At 49.1% G+C, this 23,516-nt stretch overlaps 3 protein-coding genes and 1 long non-coding RNA gene across 13 annotated transcripts in view; 2 read left to right on the top strand and 2 right to left on the bottom strand.

Annotated features, from left to right (window-relative positions):
- Positions 1–3,905, top strand: part of MYO1H (myosin IH) — a 77,952-nt gene extending 74,047 nt beyond the window's left edge. For all 5 annotated transcript variants that reach the window (XM_081884571.1, XM_081884573.1, XM_081884572.1 and 2 more), the window contains exons 30-32: positions 832–926; positions 1,685–1,784; positions 3,360–3,905. In XM_081884571.1, the coding sequence (XP_081740697.1) occupies positions 832–926; positions 1,685–1,784; positions 3,360–3,383 (219 nt within the window). In that variant the 3' untranslated portion in view covers positions 3,384–3,905. The remainder of the gene's footprint in view (positions 1–831; positions 927–1,684; positions 1,785–3,359) is intronic.
- A 1,043-nt stretch (positions 3,906–4,948) lies between these two features.
- On the bottom strand, positions 4,949–20,188 carry KCTD10 (potassium channel tetramerization domain containing 10). 3 transcript variants are annotated; one of them, XM_081884629.1, is made up of 7 exons: positions 20,024–20,188; positions 15,078–15,291; positions 11,838–12,007; positions 11,459–11,548; positions 10,211–10,263; positions 9,825–10,020; positions 4,949–9,006 (listed from the first exon to the last, which is right to left on the bottom strand). In XM_081884629.1, exons 1-7 carry the CDS (start codon positions 20,024–20,026, stop codon positions 8,788–8,790), a joined length of 945 nt encoding a protein of 314 aa, XP_081740755.1. In that variant the 5' UTR covers positions 20,027–20,188; the 3' UTR covers positions 4,949–8,787. The 3 variants fall into 3 exon arrangements, with proteins under 3 accessions (XP_081740755.1, XP_081740753.1, XP_081740754.1); XM_081884627.1 differs by lacking the exon at positions 20,024–20,188 and adding an exon at positions 19,130–19,706; XM_081884628.1 differs by lacking the exon at positions 20,024–20,188 and adding an exon at positions 19,130–19,697 and having other exon boundaries at positions 11,459–11,545.
- LOC309354488 overlaps positions 4,949–23,516 on the bottom strand; it is a 204,678-nt gene continuing 186,110 nt past the window's right edge. The window contains exon 2 of the long non-coding RNA XR_014162329.1: positions 4,949–5,803. This is a non-coding gene — a long non-coding RNA (uncharacterized lncRNA). The remainder of the gene's footprint in view (positions 5,804–23,516) is intronic.
- The window catches only part of UBE3B (ubiquitin protein ligase E3B), a 32,829-nt gene continuing 29,617 nt past the window's right edge, over positions 20,305–23,516 (top strand). The window contains exons 1-5 of one of the 4 annotated variants that reach the window (XM_081884578.1): positions 20,305–20,428; positions 21,329–21,500; positions 21,990–22,104; positions 22,975–23,034; positions 23,358–23,462. In XM_081884578.1, coding sequence (XP_081740704.1) covers positions 21,340–21,500; positions 21,990–22,104; positions 22,975–23,034; positions 23,358–23,462 — 441 coding nt within the window. In that variant the 5' untranslated portion in view covers positions 20,305–20,428; positions 21,329–21,339. Of the gene's footprint in view, positions 20,429–20,473; positions 20,601–20,795; positions 20,946–21,328; positions 21,501–21,989; positions 22,105–22,974; positions 23,035–23,357; positions 23,463–23,516 lie in introns of those variants that run through there. The other 3 variants (XM_081884577.1, XM_081884576.1, XM_081884579.1) reach the window with 3 other exon arrangements.

Genomic DNA, 23,516 nt, shown 5'->3' with positions numbered 1-23,516 from the left:
ACCAGTATAAACAAATTCATAGTTTGCAGGTCTCAAGTAAATCCAGCAGATTTGAAATAGAGTATTTGACAGATAACAAATTGGATGATTAAAAATATGTGGATTACATGGAGTAGTAAAAGGTAAAGGTACCCCTGCCCGTACGGGCCAGTCTTGACAGACTCTAGGATTGTGTGCTCATCTCACTCTAGAGGCCGGGAGCCAGCGCTGTCCGCAGACACTTCCAGGTAACGTGGCCAGCATGATGAAGCACACGGAAACGCCGTTTACCTTCCCGCTAGTAAGCGGTCCCTATTTATCTACTTGCACTTTTGACGTGCTTTCGAACTGCTAGGTTGGCAGGCGCTGGGACCGAGCAACGGGAGCGCACCCCGCCGCGGGGATTTGAACCGCCGACCATGCGATCGGCAAGTCCTAGGCACTGAGGTTTTACCCACTGCGCCACCCGCGTCCCAACACGGAGTAGTAGAAAAGCAAAAGGAAGCAGGAAAAGTGTGAAAGAGAAGTCATATGGTATATGTATAAATGTGGTATTTGGTACGAAGTTGTAAGTGGGATGGGGGAAGGGGGGTTAAATATGCTCTATGTTCCTGTTTTAGAAAATGCGAAGGAAAAAAAAGAGAATTTTCCTGCCACACCCTTTGAGAACCACTGGTATAGGGACATGTTTAGCCCAAGTGCATTTTTTTATTTTATTTTTTGCTTTTGAAAAGTGTTATTAACCTCTTTGTATTCAATTTTCAAATGCAGCTGTCTGATCATAACACAGTGGTGAAAAGGGAGTTTCTCCTTGAATGGAGAGCCCTGCCTGACTCCATTTCTTGTTTCCAGGGAGACGCCATTCTGCAGTGTGAGCACTTTTTTGAGACGGTCACAAAACTCTGCATTCTGGCCCACAAGCAGAATGTCTCGGTGGTCCAGGGAAGGTGGGTCCCTCACTCTTCTGAGGCCTTTGCATTTGCAAATGAATGAAATCATGGGATTGATCGTTCTTAAGCATCACCCACATCTGTTGACATAGGAAGCACAGGCCTGCTTCTCAGCCTGAATTTCACACTCCATGTATTTAAAGCAAAAACCCAGGGGACTATTTTGAAGAGGCTGTTCTGATGCCACATTGGGAAGGATACACCACTGAATTAGGAAGGGCAGGAGAGGCCTGGTGCCTTCACAGCCTGTAAGTGGGCTTCTGGGAAGCATCTGAACAGCCACTGGGGGGATTCTGGCCTGATGCCTCTGACATCCTTGTCCCAGTGCAGGTGGCTCAGAAAAACCACTTGGGTCCCAAATGAAATATCTGAGACTGCCTCCTTCCCTCTAGGCCCTTTCGGGTGCTAAGATTGGCAGAGGAGCCCCTCTTGGTAGTTCTGCTGCCCTCAGAACTACAAGCGGGTGGTGGTTGTAACCCCAGGAGAGGGCCTTCTCTGTGTCAGCCCCCAAACTGCAGAACACCCTTAATTGTACAGCTTTCCATGACTGTTGAAGACACACCTGTGTTTTTGGGACCCACTTCAATTCCTGGCAGTTGCTCTCCAGGGACTTCACTATCAGCCTAATTATTTCTGCATGGAGAGCAGGTCTTCTCTCCCTGAGTTCCCAGACCCTTCCCTAGAGGCCAGGATGGTGGTTTTGCACCTAAGCCTGGTGGGCTTGTGAATGTCATTGCTGGTGTTTCTTTTTGTAGCCTCCAGTTCCAAATCAGTTCAGGGAAAGAAGGAACAATGGTTTTCACCACTGGGCAGGATGCTCAGGTCTACAAAGCCAAAAACGGACAACTGACGGTGGTAAGTCCTTTGCAATGACTGTGGCCCTTTTTCTACAGGCAAAGAACTGGATGCTGAAGGAATGACTAGCAAAGCAGATTTAGGGGCCTAAATGTTGTAGCTGGAGTGAGGTTTTTGCAGGTAACTTGGGGTGGTGAGCAGACCAGTGTAGGAACATTGCAAGTGAGTGTCTAGATAACCAAGAGGAATCCAATTAAACCCAGGTGTAGTGTCAGACCAGACCATCATGAAGCCAAGCAAGCTTTCAAAAGTCCCTTGGGTATGCTTAAGTTGGCCTTGCTTGAATAATTGCATGTGAAGCTGCCCCCTAGGCCAGACGGTGAGGCTGCTTGTCCACCTAGCCTAGGCGACAAGGGCTGGAAATGTCAGGTGCTGAGCCTTCTACCTCCCAGGCAGGTGTGCTGCCCCCTTATTTGTCTGTATTGATAATCTGTTTGTGATTTTCCATGCTGATGAGCTGTAACCTTTGTGCCCATCCCTCTTTGGAGTCTGAGGCTCAAACTACAGCTTCTTCCCTTGAAGAAGGGAACAGCTTCTCTTTCTCTCACCCAACTGTTTTGCTGGACATCCAGCAAAGCTGAATGTTGGAAGATTTAGGAGACAGATAAAAGAAAGGACTTCTACATGCAGCACATAGATAGACTGGGTCAAATTCTTGGAGTAGAAGGCTATCAATAGCCATGAATCATGATGTCTGTGCACTATGTCCAGAATAAGAGGGGACAGTTCTCTGAATGCCAGTTGCTGGGGGTCGTCAGTGGGGAGGAGGCTGCTATTGCCTTCACGTTCTGCTTGGGGGCTTCTTCTCTTTGGGGCAGCTGGCTGATCCCTCTGAGAGCAGGAAGCTGGATAAAAAGGGCCACCTGATGTAGCAGGCTCTTAGATTTTCCTTCCTCATCGTGCGACACAGTGGATGATTTATAATAGGCAAGATTGTCAAAACATGCTTTTATTTCAAGGCCGGTGCTTTCTAAAGAGAAACATCAAAAGTAGATCAATCAGATCAAAGGTCCATCCAGCCCAGCCCCCCGTTGCTCGTAAAGAAGTTTTTTAAAATCAATTTTCATCTTTAAACTATTTAATATGCTTGTATTGAGATATATATTTGTTTACATTAGAACATATGACATGCAACAATTATATGTTATTAAATATTAAAAATAAAACCGCAATAAACACTCGGATAAATGTTTCTAAATAACAAAGCTGTGTCAAAGTGTCTATACCAAAATTATTACAGATATGATGTATAGCAGTACGTATTGCTTTGATTGGTGACCATAAGTAAAATGTACCGGTATTTTGTATCAACAACAATTAGAATTTATAGGAATTTATAGGGCATGAATTTCCTTTTAAAAAGCCAGATCCCTTAGTTGCTGTCAGCTCCCCTTTGTCCTTTTGGTGGGAATCACAGAATTGTAGAGTTGAAGGGGACCCCGAGGATCATCTAGTCTAACATCTTGCAATGCAGGACTCTCAAGTAACAATGCTTCTGTTTAGGCAGAGGATGCAAAATGAGAAGGGAGCCATCTAATTATTTTTTTTAAATCTTTCTATGTTTAAATCCAACAGGTATCACCCAGAATAACATCCTGATGGAAGCACATGTTCCACCTTTGCCTGTTAACTGCTGATGTTCGAAAGAGAAAGTAGCCCAAACTCCTCTGTGGAGAGGAGCAGAGTCCATATTATAATTCTGATGCTTACAAAGAGTGTTTTGATGCCATAGGACTGTTGCAGATCCCATGACTGACTGTATGAATACTCCCAATAACTGGCTATATTTTTGTGATAACTTGCCTCTAATCTCAGTCAACAGTTACAGATTTCCTTAGGTTTTCTTAATAGGTCCAAGTGGGGAAAGCCTCAGAAAATAATTGCACCTTAGAAGTGGAGGAAGTTCTACACTCTGGAAAAAGTATTCTTCCCATTACAATCTGTAATTCCCATTATGGCAATCTGTAAAGCTGAATCCTACAGCCTGGAGAAATGCGAGGCAGGCAGCTGTTGTCCCTTAGGGTTTGGGAACACAACTCTCCTCATTGCTCTCTGGCACTGTTTTTTGGGGGAACCTTGAGATCCCTGCTGCTGCTTGGGCATCGCCCTTCGGTGGGCGATGGGGTGGGGTGGGAGGAAGGTTCTGCAGTCGAAATCGTGCCTCCATGTTCCTCTCTATAGACTGTAAGTGGCAATGTGAATTAAAAAGACTAAGAGAAACACGGCTTTGAAATGATATTGTAGGGTTTTTTGTTTTTTTAAAAAGAACTAGTTCCTGACTGGTTTTAAAGGCTCCTTCTTGCTCTGTCTGAAAGCCAAGTAAGGGGGCCAGCTGAGGCTTCTTCTGGACCAGTCACCTTTTTGTTACATGTGGAGCAGGAATGGGGAGAAAGGCACACTTGCCAAATTTGCAACTCCTAAACCTCTTTACTTTTGAAATCCACACTTCCCTGAATGTTGATCTGCAGTTCTTCAATCAATCAAGGCACGTGTATAAAAATGCATATTGGTGAAATTAACATACAAAATGCATTCTGTAAGGGGAAATTGCTTGCAAAGCTGCATGCAAATGGTGTATTAGGGGAACAATGCACAAAGTGTGCATTAATTTGAATGTGTCTCTTTAAAAAATGCAAATATTTGTGGAAAATGAGGCAAACTGAACTTAAGAGCGGGAAATTGAGAAACAGAGTAAGTCCAGAATCCATTTGTCCAGCTCTACTGAGGAAGCCACAGAAGCTCCTCAGGGGTTCAGCAATGACAGGCTGGTTGCTCTGATTGGCAAAGGCGACCAAATGGAGACTTCAGTGTGTGAATGTTGCAAGTTCAGCTGCTGAACGGAGTCTTGCATCTCCCAGCCACAAAGCTCTCCCAATGCAACCCAGATTCAGATGGATTGAACTAGCAGGTGTTGAGCAGCCCTGAATTGGAACGGTCTTCTGGTGATATCTGCCAAAAAATTAGGGCCTGCTTGTGTAACTGCATTTGAGTCATCTCTCAATTGTGTGCTTGCTTCTTGCATGGGAGGGAGATCTCCCCACCTCCTGGCATGTCTGGCAAACTTTGGCCCAGCAGCCCAAACCATTTTTGATCACCTTCCTGCAAAAAGTATTGGGCTACATCTGTTAGCTGCCTGCAAGAGAAACAAAGGAACAGCCAACAAGTTGGAAATTGGCAAAACGCCTATTTATTCTGCATATTTTCAGACCTGCATAAAATACATACATACAGACTTAAACATAGAAACTTTGCTCTGCTCTGCAAATATTACCTTGTAGCATTGGAATGAAGGCTGTGAAACTGAAGCTGTGGGGGAGAATTTCTGCTGCTGCTGCTGCTGCTGACAGAGGAAGGGTCCACTGCTGCTCTTAAAAGTGCTTGTCACTGGATGCAGCTGGCAGCTTGTTCCCGCAGCCAGGGGTGGAGGAAGGGGGTGCAGTGGGTGTGGAGTGCCCCCGGGTGTCACCACTGAGGGGGGTGACAAAATGCTGCGCAGCACTCACGCGGAGACACGGTGGCATGGGTGCGTGCAGGCTCCGCGCTGTCCTAATGGTCTGCCCGCTGCCTCCCCCCCCAGCTGTAGGGCAGCAGGGTGGGAGGGGCAGGCAGACTCCGGAGGCCCTGTGGCCCACCCTGCCCCTATGGACGGCTCGCCCCAGGTGCCCGAGCGGCTTGCTCTGCCACTGTCAGTCATAGCCTCTAACCTCGCTGCAGGAGACCGCTTCCCCACACAGATGTGCACTTGAATGCTCCTTCGCCACACTCGTCAACCACAGCAAGGCTTCATTTCAGGACACAAAATCCATTGCTCAGGCAGCTGAAGTGTTTCATGCAAGGTACAGCCACCCATTCTGCTGCCCCTTCACCTTCCACTTATAAAGGGCTTTTACCACTGCACATGACTTTGGGGGCAGCTGGGCTACTTTTTCCTTGCACCTCTAGCTCATGCTCTATAGTTTGTGTCTGGAAGCAAGTTAACACCCTGCTGGCACGGTAAAAGTAGCAAGACGGTCAGGCTTCTACTTCAAAGGAAACAAGTCTGCAGGATTGTCAGGATGCTTCCTGGTTGCAGGTGGGAGAATGAAAAAGCACCTCTCACTGTGCCCCCACATGGGAACAATTGAGGAGGAGAAGGGACCACCTTTGGCCTACAGGGAACCTGGGGCAGCAAATACTACAGCTAGATTTAACCACCTAAACCTTCCATGGCCACATAGGTGTCTTGTTTGTACCAAGGAGAAGTACCTTATTCCTTGTTCTGATACTGAACAGTGCAGAATTCATTGGCAGCTGATGTGCAGCCTCCCTTCTTCACTGATCCCACCTTTTCCTGAAAACAAAGTCTCACCGAAGAAATGGATTATCTTGAAAGATGCACTCAGCCCTGAACATTGAAACAAAGAACACTTCCCTCTATTGAAGAGCATTTTTTTAAAAGGCTCAGAGAACTGAACAGGGAGAGGAAGGCAACTGCACCCCACCCCTTCCTCTGGCCCCAGGAAGCTAAAACCACCGGCACTCACTTGCTTATTTCCAAACCTTCAAACTAAAAGACGGGCAAGGAAAGGTGATCTTAATGCGCAGAGTTGATGTTACAAAATTGGTTGGCTGACAGTAAGAGGAAACTGCTTCCCTTTGATGTGGGATTATAAGCCCCCCATCCTGGAAACAACAGTTACCTTTGGGGATCTGTGTGTAGCAGGCTCAGTTCTTCCACATTCGTAAGAGCAAGGTAGGATGCTAGAAGCAAAGGCTTCACAGGAATCCACCATCCTGTCCCCTAACTGCAGACACAACAATTTCTTTCTTACACTTCCAAAAAATGTGAGGATTGCCCCCCCCCCGCCATTAGGCTGTACACAACAATAAAGAGAGGAAGTTATCAGACTCTTGCTGGAGAAGTTTCTTAAGTGCCTTCCTTGAACTACAACTCCCAGATAAGCTTAGCTGTAACATATTAAGGATGTCAAAATACTGAGCAAGTTTTACAGTGATGTCACTTACTATAATACTTAAACATGTTTTTAACAATGAATCCTCCAAGATGATGTGGAGTTGGGAGCATCCAGAGCGCCATCATGACACACCATTTTGTTCCGCAATGTTTTATGCTGCACAAGTGACAGGCATGAAATGGGATAAATAAGACCACCAACCAGTGCCTTTTTTCTCTCCTGCAAAGGGAGAAAATTGCAGCTGAGGTGCTGCATCGACTGTGGGAAGATGAGACAGAGACCCAAACACACAAAAAGGAATGAGCCGAGTGAGACTTTGATACTCAGTGTATTAATACTTCAGCCTTCTCTGGCCTGGCACCCTCCAAATGGGTTTGACTACAACTCCCATAAGTCCCAACCAGGATAGCCATGTGATCCTGGGGCTGATGGGAGTTGTGGTCCACCCCTCTGGAGGGTGCCAGGCCAGGTAGGGCTCCTCTAAGCTTCAGCAAACAGCTTGATGCTTTGGCTTTCATGCTACTTCAGTCCCAAACGCAACATTACAGGTTTCTAGTTAATCTGCTTCCTAACGGAAGTAAAAGAGAAATTGTGCAGAGGTAGATTTAAAAGGGGTGATAATCGTGCATCCTGCCTCAACACACACAGAATGTATTCTCGTATATGGAAGGTGCTCCTCTAAGCTGCCTCCCACCTCCCGAGTAGTAAGACTGAGGCTTTACATATGCACATGAGCCTACATGACCTGGGAGAAAATGTAGTGGTGGGGTAGGGCTTTTGCAAAAGCTGCATCTGATATTTTGGGGCTGGGGCTGGAGGGATACGTAGGACAGCCCCTTGCTCTCCCCACCCTGTGCTGTAGGTTCTCTCACTTTTGAGACATGCCTCGGGTTTCAAAAGAAGAGAGCAGGGCGCAGCAAAGACAGTGGCATGGCAAGTTCACATTTTTGTTTCTGTCCCACCTACAAAACAGGCAAGAGCAACTTACACACCCAAGATGGGACGGATGGAAGGAGAAACAGATGCGCTCCCAAAATCAGCAGGGTTTGTCTGCATGGAAGTGGGTGGGAAAACGAGACTTGTAAAAGCCTGCCTGAAATGGGAAGAGGCATTGCTTGGACTTTTGTTGTGGAAAAACTGTCACAGCATGAACAAACAAACAAACAAACAAACAAACAAACACCAAATGTTAACTTGGGAAGAGGCAAGACAACACTTTGGCCCTGCTGCAGGTACATTTCCCTAAAGAGTGGCCAAGAGAGGACCACCTCTCCTCTGCCCATGTCCAAAAAGAAAGAGGGAAGCGGAAGGATTATCCTTCCATCCTAGAAGTATGTTGTGTCCTTTTCCTCAAAGTGCCCCTGTCTCTGTTCACAGAGAAGTTACACCTGCACTTAGGAAATTAGCAACCTGGTGCCAAAGCAAGCAAAGAGGTTTCTACTGTAGATTTTGTCACAGTGCATGAATTGAGAGGCAGCTCATCTCTCCCGTTTTAACTTTCAGGAAGAGAAAGTGGGAGGTGTGTGGAAGTTGAGCTGCCTTTCTTGAACCCTGGACTTGAGTGAGATGGAGAGGGCAGGCAACATCTTTGTTTTGCTAGCACAGCCATCCCCAGCAACGTAGCTCTTTCCAGAGGGCTTTGGACTACAACTCCATTAGGATGGGAGCTGTGAGTCCAAAGCTCCCAGAGAGCACCAGGTGGGGGGAGGCTGCCTTTGCAAAATGCCCCTGCAGAAGGAAGATTCCTCAAGGCACGAGAGAACAGGAACAAGAAGTGCTGGATAAACTAAGACAGGCATTGATTCCCAGAGGCTGGAGCGAGTCCACAGGATTGCTGTGAAGCTGGACACCTTGTGGATTTTCATGATAAAACTACTGTGTTCCATACCAAAAATACTCTAACTTGTTTATAAAATAACAGTTTATAGACTGCATGGAATATAAGTTAGGTGCCTGGCAGCCACTGGAGTGAGCCTGGACGGAGATTTTGCCCCAACAGGACTGTGGGCTGAGGCTGGCTTCTCTCTCTCTCTCTCTCTCTCTCTCTCTCACTGGTGCAGGTGAGTGCGGTCGTCCGGGCGCTTGATGTGGATCCTGCGGACTCGCTCAATGCGCTCCCGCTCCTCGTCCTCCTCCAGGTGGTGCGAGCGGCCGGCTGCCCCTCCAGTCGCTTCCAGCAGCGCGTTGTCAGGGCCTCGTCCATCTTGGGCTTCATAAAGCAGAATGTTTAATGTCTCCTCGTAGATCCGGGCTTCTGGGAATTCAACCTGGACACCCCAAGCAGAGGGAGGTTAAGAGGAATTCCTTTCTCCCAAGCTGGAATTCAGAGCAATTTACATTTTAAAACATCATTATAAAATACAAAGGAAAACAAATTACCGGTAGTTAAAAACCAACAGTTAAAATACACCAGACCCTGTTTAGAGCCAGCAGTTAAACTACAGTTTGCCCTGACATCTGCCCAGCCTAAGCTCCGTCCGCACCTCCATTTCCAGAGGCCCGTTGGAACAGGAAGCTCTGAGCACTGCCAGTGGAAGGATGACAAAGAAGGAGCCCATCTAGCCTCTTTTGGGAGGGAATCCTGCAATATGGGAGCAGCCACTCCTGGGTCACCACCAGTGTGCCTCTGATGGGACCAAGAGAAGGTGCTCACCTGATGGGACCAAGAGAAGGTGCTCACCTGAGGATCTTAGCACTTGGGTGGGTTCACAGAGAGAGAGAGATGATATTTCAGGTAGCCTGGGCCCAACCATAGAGGGCTTCATAAGTTATCACCAGCACCATATTGTGCCTAGAAATAGACTGGTAGCCAGTGACGTTGTTTTAACTGCGACCCAACATGTTCCCTGAAACCATCCTCAGTCAGCAGTCTGGCAGGAGACTTCTTCCCCCGGATCCTCTTGCCTAGGCATGGAAGAACTTTGCATCCCGGCTATGTTGGGGGTGGGGCAGAGGGGAGAGAAGAAGAGGGTTGCCGGGGCAAGCTCAAATACTTGCTTGGTTTTGTCTGCATTTACCTACCTTCTACATATCATTTTGGGGAGTGGGTGGGTGTTGTCAAGGAAGCAACAGCAACAAGACTCACCTTGGTCTGTTTCTTTTCCGTGGCGTACACAATGGACGTGCAGCAGACTTCCGCTATCTTGCGCCCCTGTCCGTAGAAAGACCAGCAGCAAATCTCGTCCCCAATGACATCCTTGATGAAGAGGACCCTCCCATTGAAGCGCAGCGAAAGCTTGTCAAACAGCTCAATGTTCTTCAGCATGTTGTCATCGGAGTTGCTGAGCCAACAGGACAGGAATGAGGACACCTTCCAGTTTCCAGGGGCCTCTTTTAAACCCCTGCCCCCACTAACTCTACTTTTAGTCAAAACTCCATTCCCCGCCTCCTCACTTTGTTTCATCAGCTTCCATGTGGCATTGAAAATGGCCTTACAAACCTTCCCTGGGTGCAGAAGGTGAAAGCGTTTACCTGGTGTAGGAGTACTTGTTGTTACTTCTGTTGTACAGCAATTTTACCGCTGGCTGCGGGGAAAGCACAAACAGGTAGGGATAAATGTCACAGTTTGATGCTTTTGTTATAGAGCTCACCTTGAAAAGGGAACTCTCCCTTCAGCTGTCAACTGGGGGAAGCAATTCCAGGTGGGATGGGAGAGATAGAAAGCCCATCCCCATCCGGTGCCTCCTGCCCCTGAACTGCATTCTAAAGAATGACTCTTTAGAAACTGGCACCTGAGTTTTGCTTTTCCTCTTCCCTCCCTGTCTCTTTTCCCTTGCGTATCCTGTTTTTTTAGACTTGTTTTGACTATATGCCAGTCTCTTTGGCTGAACAGTGGGGTACAAATTCAATCAATCAATCAGTCATAAACTTTGCATGGTGCAAAGCCGATGTTCAGCTTCACCATGCAAGTGATATCCACAGGTAGACTGCCTCTGTACACAGAGGTTCCACTCATGGCCATGTACAACCATGAACAGACCTGCCCATTATGATAGGTCTATCCTTCTGTCAAGGAGTGGCTGAGCTGTGTCCCTCCAGTTATTACTGGACTACAACTCCCATCTTCCCTGACCACGTAGTCATGCAGGCTGGGGCTGATGGGAGTTGGGAACCCAACATCCAGAGGGTCACAGTTAGCCACCCCTTTGCTATGTTTTTACTGAAGTGTTTATATTCTGGCCCCATATAAAATATCAGGGTGCTGTAATATGATCCTGGTCTTGCAGGTTTAACAATCTAAGTTTCAAAGACAGAATACAGGTGAAGATAAAGGTGGTGGTGGGGAACTGGTGAGGAGAAAGAAAGAGTAAAGAGGCAGGTAATTCTCCACCGCACCCCCAACCCAGTTCCTAGGGGAAGGCAGAGATAATAATAATAATAATAATAATAATAATAATAATAATAATAATAATACATTTTATTTATATCCCGCCCTCCCCAGCCGAAGCCGGGCTCAGGGCGGCTAACAACAATAAAACAGTACAACAGTACAACACAACACAACACTCTAAAATCATTCCTTATAAAATTAATTCAAATTAAGCCCAACACTTAATCACAGAGGTGGAAGGGACCTAAAAGTCATCTGGTGCAACCCTAAGCAATGCAGGAATCACAGCCAAATTGTACAGGTATTGAAGTGAAAACCAGGCGGGAATGTGTAGTTTGTGAACATGCCAAGCTTAAAACACAGCTTTTCTCATCCAAAGAGCTGCTCACCTTGTTTGATGTGGCTATAAGTTTCTGCTCTTCTTTGGAGGATGTGATGATGGGCACCTTGCAGAAGGGCTCGTAGACCTCTTTGTTCTGCTGAAACGAGAGACCCAATCAGAACGCAAGCAAGAGGTGGAAGAGAAGTCAGGAGCCCACCGGGAAGAACCTACTAGCCCAGCTGAAGACCCACCAGGAATTGAGGTACATCAGGCAGTGACTCAAGACAGGGCCTTTTCTGTGGTGGCACCCTCATTGGGTGTTTGCATTGCGCAAGTTTCGACGCCAACAGAAGACACCTCTCTTCACTCTTTTCACCAAGGCAAACAACAAAAGGGATTTTGTAGCCACTGTGGGTTCTCAAGTGCCTGATGCATGGCCTGCTTACCTGTAGGGCAGCCTGGCACTCATCCACCAGACCTTGGACCAAATAATATTTGGCTTCTGCCAGCAGCTCTTCTATCTCCCGCCGGCTCTCTGGAAGGGGTACAGCACCATCACGCAGGTAGTTTAAGATGGTCCCAAAATGTTTACCGCAGCGGTCAATCAAAATCCAGCCTGAGGCAACAGCAGATGAAAATTAATGGAGAAAGAGGCAAAGGAGGAGAGCAGAACAAAACCACTGTCTCCCTGTTACCAGTGAGAGGACCACCAACAGGCCAAGGTTTGGGGTGCCTAAATACCTTGCAGCGGAGATGGGGAACATCTGTGGCCAAGCAGATTCCCACTGGGAGGCTAGTCTGCAATCCTGGGGCTGCCACAAAAAGGGGTCACCTCTTGCACCTCCTTATAGCCCCTCATGTAGTGACAGGGCAGAGAGTAGAGCCTCTTATGCTGATCTCAAGTCCCAAGCAGGATTTTGGGTGTGGGCAATGGAAGATCTATAAAGCTTTAGAAAAGGAGGTGCCCTGTAAACATTTTGGAATGCTAATGTAAGTTTACTACCTGCCTGGACCAAATAGGAATCAGCTGCAGGAAACTGGAAAAGGAAGCCCCTCCCACTCGTTTCAGGTTCACTGAAGTGCCATGATCAGCAGCCAAGAAATAAACAGACCGTCAGTCTAGTAAAAATATTTGTGGGTTGTCATTTTGGATGGCTCATTTGCAATGCTGGGCTTACATGCCCCCAAGTGGCCTCCTGGTTACCTTGAGCAAGTGACCCAACAAAATAACAGATTCATAGAATTGTAGAATTGGAAGAGAACTGAAGGGCCATGGAGTTCAACTCCTTGCAATGTTCAACCCCCCTGCAAGGCAGGGATCACAGGTAAAGAATCCCTGACAGCTAGCGAATCATTTCTCTAGCCCCCCCCTATATTAAAGAAAGGGGCAAAAGGGCCAGCTAAGGGCATCTAGGAGGTAAGGGGGCTCCCTAGAAAATCTCCTGCTGCCGGCATATTCTGTTTATTAGGGTGCTATCAGTGAAAATGAAAAAGCAATGAAATGGAACAGGGTGCCTCCTCTTTCTTCCCCCCGCAGCTCCCTCTCCTAGCCCTTGACTGAATACAGCCAGAGAAGCCGTTTCTCAGAGGCAAGCTTCCTGCACAATCCTCAGCAAGGGACAGCCAGCCATAAACAGACCAAAGGCTTTGGTTTATGGGCAGAGAGACAAGAATGCCTTTGAGGAGGGTGGCGGGGGGGGGGGGGAGCTTATGCAGACAGACGCTTGTCTTTAACAAATAAGGGCAATGCAGGCCAAAGGATCTGATGGGTGCCTTGAATTAATGGCCTTACAGTGAAAAGCTGATTATGCTCTTAGTTCTCCAAGCCACAAGTTTTACATAATGGCTCCAAATGGAACAAGGGACAGTCTATCTTTCCAGCCCTGCTATCTTGCTCTACTTTGCCCTTACGGCTATTAAACCTGCAAGTTTTCTTAAAATCAGAGGGTGCAAAAGTCTGTATTGCTCTTACTCGCTCCCACAGGAGGCTGGGATGCATAAGAAGAAGAAATAATAATAATAATAATTTTATTATTTATACCCCACCCATCTGTCTGGGTTTCCCTAGCCACTCTGGGCGGCTGGATGACCTTAAGAGAGGATGGAACAAATTCCTAGAGGATCAAGGCTATTAGCCATGGGGATGGTGCTTTGCCTCACAAAAAAAAAGCAGCCATGCTTCTGAATGCTGGAAGCTGCAGGAGGGGAGGAGGCTCTGGGGTCAGATCCTGCCTGTGGGCTTCCCTTGGGGGCATCTGGTTCCCTGTGAGAACAGGAGGCTGGACTAGATAGAGCAGATTCCATGACAGACTTCATCTATCCCATTGTTCAGTTCCTCCCTGACCAACCTTCTGAGACTCTTAGGAAAACTTTGCTTCAGGGCTCCGACAAGTCCATCACAGAACAAGTGGCAATTTTTTTGAATATCGTCATTGTCAGGGGCTCAGGAGCAGAGGCAAAGGAAAGGGAGGAAATGGAGAGTGAGGGGGAGGAATCCGAAGGAAGCGTAAGCGATAACAGTGGTCCGAGGTCTCTGAGTCTTTCCAGCGAATCGGAAGATTCACAGAAAGGGGCTCCCATGCTCAGAGCAAGGGGGGTGCCTAGGGGGACACCCCAGGAAGAAGGGGCCAGAGGGGACTCAGAGAGCAGCAGTTGGAAATCAGGACCAACTTCCCCACCAGAGCGCAGTAGGGGGGAGAAGTCCCAGGTATCGGGATCAGGCTGCTCACCGCCAGCGGGAGGAGATGAGTCAGGATTGGCCACGCCTCCATCGGAGAGCGAGGAAACGGTCAAGAGGAAGGTTGGAGGCTGGGCGCGCGCACCAAGTTCAAATGTACAGGCGAGCGGCACAGCAGGTAGCCCGGATAGGGAGCCAGGTCCTAAAGCCCGCCGGAAGGAGGGACAAGAGTCAGGGGGGTCAGCGTCAGAAGAGTCCAGAAAGGAGGAGACCCCGGGGGGCAGAAGGACCCAGAGGAGAAAAGAGCGACGGAAGAGGTGGAGTAAGGCTAGAGTCTTAAACTGGTGTACAGGGGGTGGAGACTCAGACGGAGCTTCGCCGATCTAGGTTCTAAGACGTAGAGCTGCACGCTGCGGCTTGGAAATGGAAACTGGACTTCAATAAAGACTTTTGTACATTATTACTGACTAGCGTTGGTCCTCTGTGAGCTGGGACCTAGAGGCAGCTCTGACAGTCATCATCATTATTATTAGACTATGAACTGCCTGATACATTTGAGTCTAGCATTACATTTTTTTCAGTTGTCAGCATGCAAGTGGAGCCTGCTGCATCTGGCCATCTCAGTGGCTAACCAGATGCCTCTTTTGGGAAGCCCGCAAGCCAGAACTGAGGACAAGAGCCCTCTCCCCTCCTGTGGTTTCCAGGAACTGGGATTCAGAAGCATTACTACCTCTGACCAGAGAGGCAGAGAATAGCCATCATGCCTGGTAGCCATCCTTTCCTCCATTAATTTGTCCAATCTTATTTTGAAGCCATCTGAGTTAGTGGCTACCCACTGCCTCCTGTGGCAGGGAGTTTCATAGTTTAACTATGTGCTGCATAGTACATTTTTATTAATGCAAAGAGACTGAGTGAGGCTAACGGGAGCCTCAAACAGCCACCTCTTAAGAGCACACTGGCACTGCCCATCTTGCCTCGCCGTCCCTCCTGGCCAGGAGGCCTCCATTACCTTCGCTGTCGGTGAGGACCTCCATCCGACCACTGAACATGGCCTTGAGCATGGTGTCCTGCTTGGTCAGCGTCTGCATGGTGGTGTAGTACAGGCCCCCGCCGATGTTCAGCTTCACATACTTGGAACTGGGGCTGGCGCCTTTGAAGGACATGGTGCGGGTTGCGGCTGCTGGCACTGCAGTGCTCACCACCGTTTCTCCAGACATCTCTTCCTGCAAGAGCAAAGGAGACTTCTGTGAGGACCCTCATGCCCCTCTGGTTACCTGCACATCCTAAACAGGTCGGACCAAGAGGAGCCCAGCTGGACTGGAGCCAAGGCCCTTCGGGTCCAGCCTCCTGCTGCTCAGGGGCCATCTCTGGCCTCAGGCACTGGACACAGAGGCAGCAGCCCACCTGGGCTGGGAAGAACGTAAGCAGAGTCTGGCACTGACAAACAGCCACCTCCAGATGCCTGTCTGCCTGCAGGCTGGGCTTCATAGGCGTCCCAGTGAAGAAGCATACGGGGTGGCGCCAAGTTGTGGAAGGGGAGTCGAGGCATGGGGGCCACCAGTTAGTGTTGGACTAGGCCCTGGGAGACCAGGGTTCAAATCCCCACTTGGCGATGAGGTTCACTTGGTGACTTTGGGTGCCAGCCACAGTCTCTCAGCCTAACCTACCTCACAGGGTTGTCATAGGGATTAAATGAGGGAGGGAACAGGGTATGTCACCCTTAGTTCCTAAGAGAAAAGGCTGGGAGTTGCAAGAAAGGTTCAGAAAAGGGCGACCAAATGATAAAGGGGATGTAGAGATGCCCCTATGAGGAAAGGGTGCAGCATTTGGGACTTTGTAGTATAGAGAAAAGGCAAGTAAGAGGCAGCAGGACAGTTTTATTGAATGATACCTGGCATGGAGAAAGTGGATCGAGAAGTGTTTCTCTCTCTCTCTCTCTCTCTCTCAGAACATTAGGACTCATGGGCATCCAATGATGCTGAACGCTGGAAGACTCCAGAGAGGTAAAAGAAGGTACTTCTTCAAGCAGTGCCTAGGAGGCAGGGATAGCCACTACCTTAGATGGCTTTAAAAGAGGCACCTGGTTAGCCACCGTGAGAACAGAATGAAGGACCACTGGCCTGATCCAGCAGGCTCTTCTTATGTTGTTGCTAGTTATTGGGCTCTCACATGGGTGTAGTGTGCGTACACAGTGCGAGGCAGCAGGAAGTGTCTTGGCAAAACTCAGTAAGGAAACTAGCGTCAGAACTTCTCAGAGTAACATCAGGATTTTTGCATAATTTCATCACTCAGTTGCTCTCATTGGCCTTTTGAAATACTTTTGAGAGTGTGTAAGAACTGAATTGCAAGCAAAAGATGAGCTGCTTCAGGCTGAGGGGGGGGGGAAGGTTGATGATTCACCTCCAGCTAGTGTCCTGGTCAGGTTATGTGTGTGCTTATCATCTTCATGGCTGACTCCTGAGTGACTCCCTCCCCACCAAAGCCAGTTCACAACGCTGCCTTTCTCTGCAGTAAGGGCTTGGCTTATTTTGAATTCAGCCAAGGAATTTCAGCTCCAGTCCCAAGAAGCTCTTTGGTCAGCTTTTCCACAGTGCAAGCAGTACAGACAATGGAGCAATCTCTCTTGTTCTTCCCACCTGCCCCTCCTTTCCCTAAACATCAGCCAGAGAGTTATTCTACAAACAGACACCTTCTCACCCTCCTGCATTTAAGACTGTCAAAAGGATTCCAACCTCTAGTGACACAGCCCTGGTGTTAGATAAAGTTATTCCTAATAGCTGCCAACTTGTGATCTACATGAGCCTAAGCTTGGGGTCCCCAACAGCACCCTCCCATGGCCCTTTCCCCAGTCCTCTGCTCTGTTTTTAAAAATTGCTTGGAGAGGGAGTTTTTTGGTTGGAGGGGGCACATATTTGGGGGAGGGGGTTCCTTTGTCTATTGGGGTGGGTGGGTGTAGGTTTTTCCTGCCATTTTGGAAATGGGTGGAGTTCCAAGCACTGCTGGTTTATTTTCTGTGGAATTGGCATTTTGTGGTCCCCTTTATAGCTTCTTTCCAAAGGTGCCCCGTGCCCCAAAAGCTTCTGAATAAGCCCAGAATGCAGTATGAAAATGGCTGTGCTACACCCCCCCACCCATTGTGAGTGAGAGCATATCAAAACAAACACATGAGGTCTTTAGAGGTACCACAGAACAGCAAAGTTATCCCTCTGCAATGGACAAAGCAGGCATGAGTCACTAGCCAGAAGGAGCCCTTCTCTGACCTTATCAAGGGGCTGCATTGGAGATCTATCAGGTTTGGAAATCTCCTGGGGCAGTGACAAATGGCAGAAAGGCTCTTTTTCACTTTATCAGGCCTGGCCAGGCTTCTGTGCTAACAATAAACTTAGATCACCAGCCACCTCAGAACAATGAGTTTATCAGGGCCTCAAGCTTTGCACAGAGGGGAAATTAAAGTCCCACTCACCATCACAAAGCCAATGAAAGAGCTTTGTCAGAGGGGAGAGCTTTAAGGCCATGGTTAAATTATTAGGCTGCCTGAAGGCAGGGGAGGAAGTCAATTAATAATGAAACAGAGTGCTGAATGTTTCATGCGGCATCTTGTTACCAGTCAAGGGGAGCTCCAATTCCCACCTTATCTCAGGGATGCATTAGATAAAACCTGACAAGTCAGGATTAAAAACAGCCCAGCTAGGAAAGGAAGAGCCAAGAGGAAAAAGGATAGCAACATTTCTGTGGCTGGGGGAGAATCTGACTTACTTAGATATTCCTGACTTACTTAGATATTCTGGGGTGAGCTGAGTAGGCACTGTGCTTAACAGCAGCCCAATGGCTAATTCAAGTAAATTCCAAGTGAACAAGAGTGACTTAATAATATATGTTGTTGTGCTGCTGCTGCAATGTCTAAGCTTACCGAGATGGTATGATTAAGAGAAGAGAGACAGAGCAGAGAGAACCAAGTATAATTTGGAGCCATTTAAAGACTTTTTGCAGCCGATATAAAGGCGAGACATTAGTTGAATTATGCTTGGATAGTTTATGACACAATGGGTTTGTAAGTGAAAGGTCTTACCTTCCATCTTGTTGTGATCCTTAATGGAGCACAAGTAAATCAGTTCATATGTTTATAACAACATGAAATAAAGAGGAGGGATGGGTGGGGGGTTTGAAAGACTTTTCTCATATCTCCATGCCCTTCAGAGGATCCCTAAGTGGCTCACAATAACAGAAATTTACTACAAAACACACATTTGTCTAAAAATACAAACCGGAAGCAGAGCAGTCAGATAGAATCATAGAACTGTACAGTTGGAAGGAGGGGACGCAGGTGGCGCTGTGGGTTAAAGCCTCAGCGCCTAGGACTTGCCGATCGAAAGGTCGGCGGTTCGAATCCCTGCGGCGGGGTGCGCTCCCGCTGCTCGGTCCCAGCGCCTGCCAACCTAGCAGTTCGAAAGCACCTCCGGGTGCAAGTAGATAAATAGGGACCGCTTACCAGCGGGAAGGTAAACGGCGTTTCCGTGTGCGGCTCTGGCTCTCCAGAGCAGCGATGTCACACTGGCCATGTGACCCGGAAGTGTCTCCGGACAGCGCTGGCCCCTGGCCTCTTAAGTGAGATGGGCGCACAACCCCAGAGTCTGGCAAGACTGGCCCATACGGGCAGGGGTACCTTTACCTTTACCTTTTACAGTTGGAAGGGACCCCAAGGATCATCTAGTCCAACACCCTGCAATGCAGATCAACACTCTAATACGCTCTCTGTCAAACTGGCACTCTTCAAGATATCTTGGGACTACAAATCCCATGGTTGTGCTGGTTGAGGCTGGCAGGAGTTGTCGTCCAAAGCCCCTGGAGAGCACCAAGGTATGGGAAAGACTGTTCTAATAGAGCACCCTAAATTGGTCCCCCAGTGCAGAATGTTTGGTGGACTTTCCCTACAGAGGAAGAGCCCACATGGAAAGTGTCCACATGGCACAAACTAAAATATTCAACAGTCCACCACCCGCTTCTTAAACCTTTCTTGTATGCTCCATCTTTGCCTGGCCTCCCCCTATTCCTCCTTCTCACCTTCCCAGAACCCTCACGACCCATTAACAGCAATTCCCACATCTTCTTGCAGTGAGCTCCATAGGACATTGATGTGTTGAGTGAAGAAGTCCTTCTTTAGGTCCAACAGTTTCATCTGATGAATTCACTCCCTGCCTCACGTATGCACTCCCCGTTGGTGACCCACAAGATTGCCTCATCGCATCCCATTTGCTATCCTCTCCCCGCCCCAGGGGCCTCCAAGGTGTGAATCACTTCTGAGTAAACCTGCATAGGATTTGCACTGAAAGAACATGAAAGTCTGTCTCCCTCCAGATGACTTGGACTACTTAAGAAGACACCTGAAGGCTTATAGGAGGCTTTCAATGTTTAGTGTTCTGTTCTGTTTTGATATATGTTGGAAGCTGTCCAGAGTTGTTGGGACAACCTAGTCAAGTGGGCGGGGTACGAAAAAATATTATTACAACTCCCAAGTTGTGCTGATGAGAACTGATGGGAGTTGTCATCTGGAGGGCACCAGGTTGGAGAAGGGGGCTGGGCATTTAATGCACACTTTATCACTTCCTAAGCGCCGCCTCCCTCCCGTGCCAAGCTCTAAAATGCCACGCGCATTGATGGCCCCACAGAACAGATCATCATCATCGGAACTGGTTTTATTGATGTTGGGTTTCATCCTCATGCTCACCGGGGGGGGGGCAGACTGAGGGAGGCCGGGGGGGGTTGGGGGCCCACTCGAAACTTCTCCCCGCTGAAGGACGCGGGTCTCTGAAGCCAGAGAGGAGGAGGAGGAGGAGAAGAGGTCGCCTCCTTTCCCTGGGCTCTGCCCAAGGGGACTTGCCTAAGAGCCCCCCCCCGCCCCACGGGCTTCCTCACCCGACCCCCCCGGTCCCCTCCTTCTCCCCCCCCCTTGCTCACCATGAACAGCCCCTCGCGAGGCCCCCCTCAGCCAACCGGGTCCCGAGGCGAAGACGAGGAAGAAGCAGCGGGTGACGCAGGCGAGGAAGGGGCGGGGCGCCCCCAAAAACTTTTCTGCCGAGCCCCACCCCGATTCTACCCATGCTCCTTTGCGTTCCTCCCCGGCTTTTTCCACAAGGAGGTGGGCGGAACCCAAATCCCAAGGACCTGAGTTTCCGGACGGAGGAATGAAAGCAACGGGCAGGGCCAGCTCCTGGGAGCGCCGGTCGCGACTGGGCAAGTCTAGCCCTCCTTCCATCTCTATGCCTCTTGCGCTCCGGCTGCAGGAGAAGAGGCGGGACTTCCGGGTCAGCGACCGGTTTCTTCCCAAGGGCCGGAAGCGCCGGTGTTTTCCTTGACTCTATGGTCCGTTTCTGGCGGTCCTCCTTGGAGTTCTTTTTGGGGGGAGGCGGCCGTTATCGAGGCGACGGAGGAGGAGGAGGAGGCGGAGGCGGAAGGGCAAAGCAGAACAGCGCCTAACAACTAGCGGGTCACACACACACTCTATCCCCGTGGGAGCTCCCGACGACCCTGGCAGGTAGGACGCGGCGTTGGCGCGGTCCTCGCTGGCGGAGGGTCGTGAGGCGCAGCTGGCGGCGGGGGCGAGATTCCAGTGGCTGACCTCCTGCCTCTCCCCCAGAGCCCGGGGGGGCCTCCTCGACTCCCGAATGGCGGCCCGAGAGCTCCTCTGCCTCGGCTAGAGAGAGAGAGAGAGGTGAGGAGGAAAGTGCTGGCTGGGGCGGGGGAGACCGGGAGGAGGAGCGCCCTAGATCCGTTTGGGAGCCCTGCTTTCCGGCCTGCTAGCCGTAAGCCTTTGCCTGGTTCTCTGAATGCGGTGGGCTCGAGCCACTTCCGCTTCATCCCAGAGACCTCACCTGTCCAGGTTGGGAAAGGCTGAGGGAGGTCGTTTTCATTTGATGTTTGGGAAAGTGCTCTGTGTAGTTGTGAAGGAGCAGCTCTCTGCCTAAAAGCTCACCATCTGAATTAAAACATTAACAGAGAAAGTGGCAGCCAAGGGTTCAATTTGCAGGATGTTGTGTTAGGTGGACCCTTTCCTTTTGGAAAAACAGAACTCCGGGTGATGCTAGAAAAGGGGTGCCCAAAATAAAGGATGCCTCTTCAGTAGCTAACCTGACGGTAAGTAAGTAAAGGGATCTCGGCAGAACCCGAGAGGAGTTCTGTTCCCTATTGTGGTAGTGTTGTAGGCAATGCAAGCAGGTGCGGCACAGCTTTCCCAGCTGTCCTTCCCTCTCCTTCTGTTGCCAGAGACCTCCAAAATGTTCAGCGCAGCCCAGTTGTCTAAGGCCCAGTTCCTTGACAAGGCGCGCCAAGCGCGTGAGGAGCGCCGGGAGCTGAAGGAGCGCGAGCAAGCGGCAATGCAGATCCAGGCCCTTGTCCGAAGGTTCTTGTGCCGCTGTCGTTTGCAGCGGGAAATCAGGTGCGTGCTATGCGTGTGGATTTGGCTTTTGGCCTCCGGGGACTGAAGCCTTTTGCCGGTGGCTATGCCAGTGCTGGCTCCCAGGGTCCCTTGTCTTCGATGAGGGGGGTGCTGCAAGATCCAAATCCTCTCCTGCTGCCTTTGAACCTTTTGGGTCCTCTGAGCAAAGTGAGCGTGGCATTGCTCTTGGGGCATTGGTGGGCCCTTTGCCTCTCTAGGGCGCTGGCAAATTCCTGAACCTCCTACCCAGTGTAGCAAGGGAAATATCTTAAGTCAGTCATTGTGTGTGGGCATCTTGACCTGTTCTGCCATGTATGCTCTGAGCCGATCTGCAGCTCCTTCTGCTGCCTCTATCCAGAGGAAAGAACCTGAACAGTGTTGCCATTTGTCATGGAAGGGGGGGGGATCCTACCTACCTCACCTGCACACACCAGCCTTTCTCAAATTACATTGTACCTTTTCTTTTGGACTTTCCTTTGTGCTCCCCAGGAGAGAAGTGGATGACTTTTTTGATGCAAACGGGCCTGGCAAGAAGACAGCACTTTCGATCTTCAAAATATCCCGGAAGCTGCTCTTTGTTTTCAGGTGCCAAGATGACAAAGAGGTACTACTGCTTTGCTGAAGGTCTCCTCGTTGCATGCTATTTATTCTTGATGCTAGGGGTGGGCTGTTCCAGTCACAGAATGGGGAGGGAGAATTTTCTGGAACAATGTGAGCTTGGACAGAAACTACTTACCGCAGCAGCAGATTCTGCCTACTTCCAGGCTTGCCCGAATTCTGAAAATGATCCTGAGCCCCAGAGTCTCTGCAGGGGCAAATATGTGTTCCATAGGAGAACTGTTGCATTTTTCAAGAGGTAAGCTGAGCCCAAAAACACATATCCATAGAAAGAACTGCTGCTGTCCCTTTGTGTGAGTTTTCCACTTGGGATATATCTCCTTTTGTAGGAGTCCTTGGCCATTCTGCTATTTTTTAATGTTCCAAATGATTGAGTGAACCAGCTGACACAATGCAGAATGCCCTATCCTTGGAGCAGGGATGTCCCCACCTGTGATCCTCCAGAGGCTGCTGGACTCCCAACTCCCATAATTCCTGACCATCAGCCATGCTGGTGGGGCTGGTGGGAGCAACATCTTGAGGGCCACAGATTCCCCATCCCTAATCTAGAGGGAGGATGCTGCTCTGAAAGAGTAACTGCACTGGAGACCAGTCAGTGCATGAGCCTCATGCTCTGCTTAGGGACTGTACGGCAGCATTAGACTGGCCATTAGGAGAACAGGATGCCGGACTAGGTGGGCCATTGGCCTCATCCAGCTGGGCTGCTCTTACGATCTTGAGCAAAAGACAACCTTTGGATTATAAGAGTGAAGTCTGTTTACTGGAAATAATGGAAAGCGCTGCTTTGCAGGAACCATTGGATTGAGGCAACAAAATGATTATAATTTCATATTAACTCATCTGCTTTTCATTGCAGAGATTTGAAAAATTGTGCCGCTGTATCCTTAACAGTATGGATGCTGAAAATGACCCTAAGGTGAGCTAAAGTCACTTTTCATAGATTTTAACATGAGAGTGTGTGCATATTTTTTCCATAAAATATCCCCAAGAGCAGGTGGAGAATTTTTTAATTCCATAAGCATATGCTGGAGCATTGCTGGCCAGTGTTTCCTGAGAAACGTGAATATTTGTGGTTGTTCTAAAACAACCAATGTCAGAGGCTTCCCTGCCACATACACACTGCAGCTTTGAATTATGGAGTGACAATGCTTTGTTCTGCATTTTCCCAGTCTAGCGACTGAATGATGGCCTCTCCCTCCCCTCCCGCAGTTATCATGGTCTTCTGTCACTTGCCCACAGGTGTGGTATGTGTCCCTTGCACTTTCGAAGGAGCTCACACTGATGTGGATTAAGCAGGTCAAGGATGTGCTGTGGCTTTGCTGTGAGTTTCTGAAGCTGCTTAAGGTAGGGACTGACTTGGCTGTCTGTTTTGTGTGTGTTTTCACTGGTCTGTGACCA

Source organism: Podarcis melisellensis (genome assembly GCF_964234715.1).
Source record: "Podarcis melisellensis genome assembly, chromosome: 13".
In the NCBI taxonomy this organism is placed as follows: domain Eukaryota; kingdom Metazoa; phylum Chordata; class Lepidosauria; order Squamata; family Lacertidae; genus Podarcis; species Podarcis melisellensis.
This window is presented reverse-complemented; position numbering and strand designations above follow the sequence as displayed.